Source organism: Frankliniella occidentalis, unplaced genomic scaffold (assembly GCF_000697945.3).
Source record: "Frankliniella occidentalis isolate FOCC.00 unplaced genomic scaffold, Focc_3.1 Scaffold329, whole genome shotgun sequence".
NCBI classification, from domain to species: Eukaryota; Metazoa; Arthropoda; class Insecta; order Thysanoptera; family Thripidae; genus Frankliniella; species Frankliniella occidentalis.
In genome coordinates, this window is record NW_026267452.1 from 99234 (window position 1) to 105634 (window position 6401).

Here is a 6401-nt window from a genome sequence, read left to right on the forward strand (position 1 = left end):
CCCCTTTGCCTGCAAAACCCAATAAAACAAACTCATCTGCATTGGGGAAATCTGTTACTGGGATCAAGTCGGTCACTGGAGCCCCTTTGCCTGCAGAGACCATCAGTGCCAAGATAATAAATTCTCCTGTGGTGGAGAATTCCCATAGTGGACTTCAATCAGTCGCTGTAATGTCTTTGCTTCCAGAAGTAAACAGTGTCACGGATATAAATCCGCTTGAAGAGGGGACTCTGCTCCACTCACCTGGATCTCATAGGAACGTTGGAGACCTTGACATTGCTTCGGAACCTGGTAGTGATGATGATCCGTCTTATGGCAAGAACAATGAAATGAGGTCTGAGGAAAATTCATTCGGATTCGGATCTCCTAAGGGCGATGCTTTGGGACCTTCTGGGGAGGGTGCTTTTGGATCTCAATCAGACAATAGTTTGCAACCTAGTGATGATGGATTTGACGATTCGGAAGGAGGTTCTCATCAAGATGGTGATGATCAATCTGTGGAGGGGGACTTGGATAGTTCTGGTCCTGATGATGCAAGTTCCATTTCAGATGAGGCACTCAAGGTGCGAAAGTCATGTATGTATTTTCCCATTGTTGATAGCCTCTTGTGTAGATTATTATTTTCATCTCCCAACGTCTGCCTTATTGTTAATTAATCTCCATCTGTTTTTCTTAGCAAAACGAGATAAAAAAGAAGAAGACGAACTGGTCAGCATTGTTCTGATGAAGTTGACACAAAAGCTGGATGCAGTCTCGCTGAACCAGGCAGTCATTATTAGAGCAGTGGACCCTGACATGGCGAAAGTAATTAGGCCTGCGGAATTCCCACACACGCCGCTTGCAAAAGTTAAACACTTTGCTAAACTGGAAAAGTTTTTGAAAAATGCAACAAATTTTGCTGCAATGGTAAGAACTCTATCTTGTTCAAAGCTTCGATTTGGAATCAGTCTAATTCTATTAATTATATATTTATTCTTCCAGAGGGATAAAATGTGGATGAGTATTGGTGGCTGTGGGGATGAACGCAAGGCCACTGGGCGCATCCTCACTGACCTCTTCCAGTACTCGTGTGCTAAAGATGTCAGCTGGGGAGGAAGTAAAGGAATGAAATGTGCCTTTGGACAGTCTGAGACTTGTAAGGCATTATTTGGTAAGTATACATCCATTAAAGGGAGGTTTTATTTACCGTAAATCTGTTTACATTAATTCAACACTACCTTGCGGACTGAATGTCTCATCTGTCTCCCTTCACAGGTGCAATTGGTATGGCCTATAAAGGAACTGATTTGACACAGTGTGAGCTAAAAATTAAAGACTGGTTCAGGACTGCTCCAGCAGCATATGAGAGGTTGATGAAAAGAAAGATGTCCAAACAATAATTGACATTAATTTCTGTTTTGGATATAATATAATTTTTTGTTAATTAGTGTTCTGTTGTTTTCATACATGTTTATTTGTCGTTGTTGTTGCTGATGTTTTGACGTGCAAAGGCCATTGTTTTTTTAATGCATGTGATAAAATTGTCTATTAAGCAGTATTCTTATTGTGCAATGATTTTGTTGTGTTTTGCGCATTGTGCGAAGATCAATTCTTTTTATTTATGTGATACTATTGTAATACTTATAGTTCCTTATTGCTGTTAAGCAAAGACTGATTTTTTTGTATTGCATGTGATAAAAAATGAAAACTACAGATTAAATCACAAAATTCAGAATGAAAATGGTATCTCCTTCATTCTCGTCTATTCCACATCCTTCAAATTCAGAAAGAAACTCAAAATTTCATCGAATTGTAGTCACATCAAAATTTCATCAAATTGTAGTCGCATCAAAATTTCATCAATCAAATTATTGTCATATCAAAATTCCATCAATCTTGTTGATGATCAAAAATTCATCAAATCTTGGACGTTTTTGCATCAAATTTGAGAAATCAAATTGACCAATTTTTGACAGTCAAATTGACCTCATTTTGACGTCAATTTGATGGCTCATTGCTGGCTGGGTAATATTATACTTTTTCTGCGATGATCATCACAACATCTTGCAATATTTCTGTATCACTGAAAACGTACAGTCCTTATCACGCTCTGATTTACAGTGCCGTTGCGTGACGACTACCTACTCACCATTGGACATGGTGCTGCCCCTCTCCCTCACCCCTGTCGGTGCACAGGCGGTGTAAGTACTCGAATCGAGGTTATGTCGACCGGGTGCGAAACGAGTACGATTAAAGGCAGGCGCGTACCGGCTAGGCGGGTAAATGTGGCAGACCATAGGCCTTCCGATTCATGCCTAGCCTGCCCGTAACGATTTTCTGTGTTGCGCCGAAAATCGAACAGAAGCGCCGGAGCAGCGTCTGGCGCGCTATTATTGAGCTGGCGGAAAGGCATTATAGTTCGCGTTACGGGCACGCTAGACATGAATCGGAAGGCCTATGGCCCAGCCACATTTCCTCTTACAAGGGAAGGTTTTCCGGTGATACACTCAGATTTCAAAGGCGCTTTAAAGAGGAGTTGTTTGCACCCCTAGATTAGGTTTGGCACTGGTTTTAGCTGCCCGTAGAGAGTTTGAAGGCCGTTTTACCCTACCTTAATTGAAAATTCGCCAAATTTATAGCCTGATTATCAACTTTACATGCGCGTATCTCAAGAGCCGTTTGAGCTACAGCGCCCAGATTTTGAGGGAAATCATAATTTAGCACGCTCTTTACTTAAAGAAAATTTGAACGAAATCGATTAGGGTTTCAAAAACGGGTCCCGCGAGGAGGTTGCGATCTTTGACCCCTTTTTAGTGACCCCCCCATTGATTTGATTCAAATATTTTTCATGGAAAGTACTAACTGAAAGATAATGACCTGCAAAACCTGGGCGCTGTAGCTCAAATGGTTCCGGAGATATAAGCATGCAAAGATGGCTAAAAAGGGATGAATTGGAGAAATTTTTGATGAAATTTTCGTGAAATGACCTCCAAACTCCCTACGGGCAGCTAAAACCAGTGCCAGACACTATCTAGGGGTGCAAACAACTACTCTTTTAAGTGCCCTTGAAATCTGACTGTATCACCGGAAAACCTTCCCTTGTTAGCCGGTACGCGGCTACCATACAATAAATGCGATGCGCTTTTGGTTCGCGTATCGCAGAACGGTGGGTGGGTGCACGTTGTCACCGCAGACTTGTTCTATCATTGTCGGAGGGGGCCGTGGTTCGATTTGTGACCTGAAGTCCCAATTTTGAACGGCCTTCCTCCACGTAGCACAGTGGGACGGATCTCGAAAAAGGTGGACACAATTCAAATTTCTACAATATCACATTAACTTTTTTGTTCATACAGGGTGAACCTACAACCTTTAAAGCATCCAAAACGATTCTTCTCGCATTTTTCAATCAGTTGTGTCGTTTTCTATAAGCCCTCAAAGGTCCGTCACTAGAAGCGCAATCGGCGCGCTCCTTCCCGCGCAAATTACAAGTATTTTATATGCTGTTTTTCACTAAACAGGGACCTGAAGTCCGAACCAAAGTTAAGAGGGTTGTAGTTTGACATTTCGTCTTTTAAACTATGTTAGGCGATTTTAATTAATCCTGCGTTTGTGCGATAAAAATAGTGTTTTCTGGAGGCCTGCGACGAGTCTTCACCTCCTTTCCTATAACCGTTGAATTGAGTTACAAAACGATTGCCGCCGATTGCCGCGGTTTGGCGCACATCAAATTGAAGCTCAAACATTGGAGTTTTGATTCCGAGTGAGAACGGCTGCCGCAATCCGCCGCTTTAGCTTTGCGGAGCAAAATTAAAGAGGTGTTTTGAGGTTAGGAACGTCCCTCTCTTGAGTCAATTTTTTCAAAGTTTTACTGTCGTTTGGCGTTTCCAGGAGTCTAAATGTCGTTCAGTAAGAGATTGTTAGTGCCACAAATTCATTTCATAGGTTTCCCTTTCATTCGCGCATAGAAAAGGCCAGATATTTCGATCTGAAACTTACTCTTTCGGTCCACTTAACACATACCACACTGTGTGGAATATTTTAGGCTTTCCCCACTAAACAGGAGGGAATGCCTGGTCATTTGTAATCAACTTTTACTTAAACAACCCTTCAAGAAGGTTTTATTGGTTGGATGATTCCCAAAAATGAAAACTTATTGTAAAAAAGTATTTCATTTTTCATAAATTTCATTTTAAGTTCAAAATATCAACAGGAAAAGATTTGTAAGCGATGCTGTATCATTTCAAAACAATATAAGCTCAATTTCAAGTCATAGAAGTTAATATTTGAATTATGTCCACCTTTTTCGAGATCCGTCCCACTGTGCGTAGTTATGTTGCAGGGAGGGAGGTAAAGAACGAGTAAAAAGCGAGGGGGCCACCACTCGCGTAATCCTGTGTACAGGTGAGGGTGTACTTTCAGTTAACGTGCCATCGCCATCCTATTGGATGTCAAGTCAATGAATTTCTTCTCCCCCATTCGGTGGAATGGCCTATTTGTTGACGAGTTATCGTGCAAACGGGCGGATGGACAGCCATAAAAAAAAATCCGACCATACCAAGTAATAGGCTTTGCTATCGTTCAGCCAAAAATTGGAACTGAACCAATAAGTCAATCAATCGCACAGTCCTAACAGTCCTAAAACTGTTCCAGGCAATCTATACCGGCACCAATATGTCGTTCGACTTTGATTTGATCGCAGCGGCTCTGGGAGTACGTGACGGAGCTGGTGTGTGGGGCTTAAAAGGTTTTCTGCGCGATGAAAATAGTGATGTGCATGCTTGCTTTGATATCTTTGTAGAATTAATACGAATAAAACGTAAACACTAATATTGGTCTTTCATTGAAAACCGTCCTTTGCCTACCTGGTTTCTGCTTAGAAATGGAAATGACCCTTCGAAAATGGGACGAGTGCGCTACGGGTGCGATGCGAGCGTGAGTCGAGGTCGAGAGCACGGCAAGCGCGGATTTAATGCGAGACGAGTGCACCACGCGAGACCGCAGCGAGAGCGGAGCAGGAGCACACAATCGTCTTCAGTCCGTCCCTCATGCGTATCGTAGTGGACTTACACCTGTACATCGTTCGTCCAGCGCTGCTAGCGACGAATGTGAGTCAAGTATTTTTTCCCGGGTATTTTTGACCAATTTTTTTTTACATTTTCATACTGCTGGGCATATTGCTGGGCATTGTTGAGCGCCCCTATGTAAGCCCGGCGTCCAGGGGACGAGGCAAGTGCGCAAGGCAAAGTAATAGTCTGAATGTTGTCTAGAACCTTGTCGATGGTGACGGTTAGTTCGTAGATCCCGGGTGGAAGGATCTTTAGTTAGACTGTAGACTGCAGTCTTGGAACTGCAGTTGCAGAGGAGAAAGGAAAGAGAAATAAGTATAGTTAATACACTAGTTTGGCAATTGAGTTTTCAGATATTTTATTATGCTACTTTTTCTGTAGTTTTCCACCAGTCGTACCGAAGTTTTAAGACAGTTTTAAGACCAATTTACTATCGAGTTTCGTGTTTCACACCTCTGATAGTGTGACGTAAATGACACCTAAATGACACCAAACTTAATACAAATTGCAAATGTAGCATTGGCGTAGTTTCAATTTCAAATAATTTATGGTTTTTTCGTAAAACTTTCACTGACGCCCCGTCGCCATGAAGTCCGACGTTTGATTACTTGAAATGAATACGTATAGCTCCACAACAAACACCAATATAGTTGACTTATCAAACAATAAAAATAATCACCGAATTTTCAGTAGTCGGGAGACATTTCTTGAAAGATTGGCATTTCAAAACAAAGAGACTTAAGTTAAACTATGTTTAAACTGTAGTCACACTATCATTCGGGTTCGGACTGCAATAGGGGGCTTGGCTAGGCTCTGAGGCACATCGGGTCACGGCACTCCTTCCCGTAGCGTGGTGCCATAGCCTGCGTCGAGTGGCAGCAGCACCCAACAACAACATGGCGGCACGGCAGCACGGCAGGCAGCGGGGAGCAGAGGAGAAGACAAGCGGACGACGAGGAAAGAGACAAGAAATAAAGAAAAAGAGCAGAAGAGAGAAGGTTCGACGGGTCGGCTTTCCGTGACGGAAGAGAGGAAGACGGAAGAGAGGAAGACGGAAGAGAGGAAGACGAAAGCGAGGGAGAAAGAAAAGAAGAGCAATGAAATTAACTGAATCTTATGTAAATGGAATTTACTTTGAATTTTTAAATGAGTGTCTGTGAAAAAGAAAATGAACTGTAAGTTTTGAATAAAGAACAACTGAAATGTGTACCAGGTTGACACGAAAGAGACAGAGTGTAAATAAGGGGATTGCCGTGCGAGCAGTGCGCGGCATGGGGTTGCACCGCAAGTTACTCTGGTGCAGGGAGTATCGCCATGCGATGTAAGGGGAGGGACAGTTTTTTTTTTTTTTTTAGT

The 6401-nt window shown here is 42.4% G+C and overlaps 1 protein-coding gene across 1 annotated transcript; it reads left to right on the forward strand.

The window, feature by feature from the left end:
- The first annotated feature begins 19 nt into the window (after positions 1-19).
- LOC127751069 (uncharacterized) lies at positions 20-1811 on the forward strand. The gene is made up of 4 exons (XM_052274045.1): positions 20-576; positions 677-906; positions 982-1150; positions 1255-1811. The coding sequence occupies exons 1-4, from the start codon at positions 171-173 to the stop codon at positions 1377-1379; spliced, it is 930 nt and encodes a 309-aa protein (XP_052130005.1). The 5' UTR covers positions 20-170; the 3' UTR covers positions 1380-1811.
- The last annotated feature ends 4590 nt before the right edge of the window (positions 1812-6401 follow it).

Bases quoted from the DNA above. Each gene is read 5' to 3' on its own strand.
- LOC127751069 (XM_052274045.1), top strand. From the start codon at position 171: ATGTCTTTGCTTCCAGAAGTAAACAGTGTCACGGATATAAATCCGCTT. The intron at 577-676 runs GTATGTATTTTC...TGTTTTTCTTAG, and splicing joins ACTCAAGGTGCGAAAGTCAT to CAAAACGAGATAAAAAAGAA. The intron at 907-981 runs GTAAGAACTCTA...TTATTCTTCCAG, and splicing joins CAACAAATTTTGCTGCAATG to AGGGATAAAATGTGGATGAG.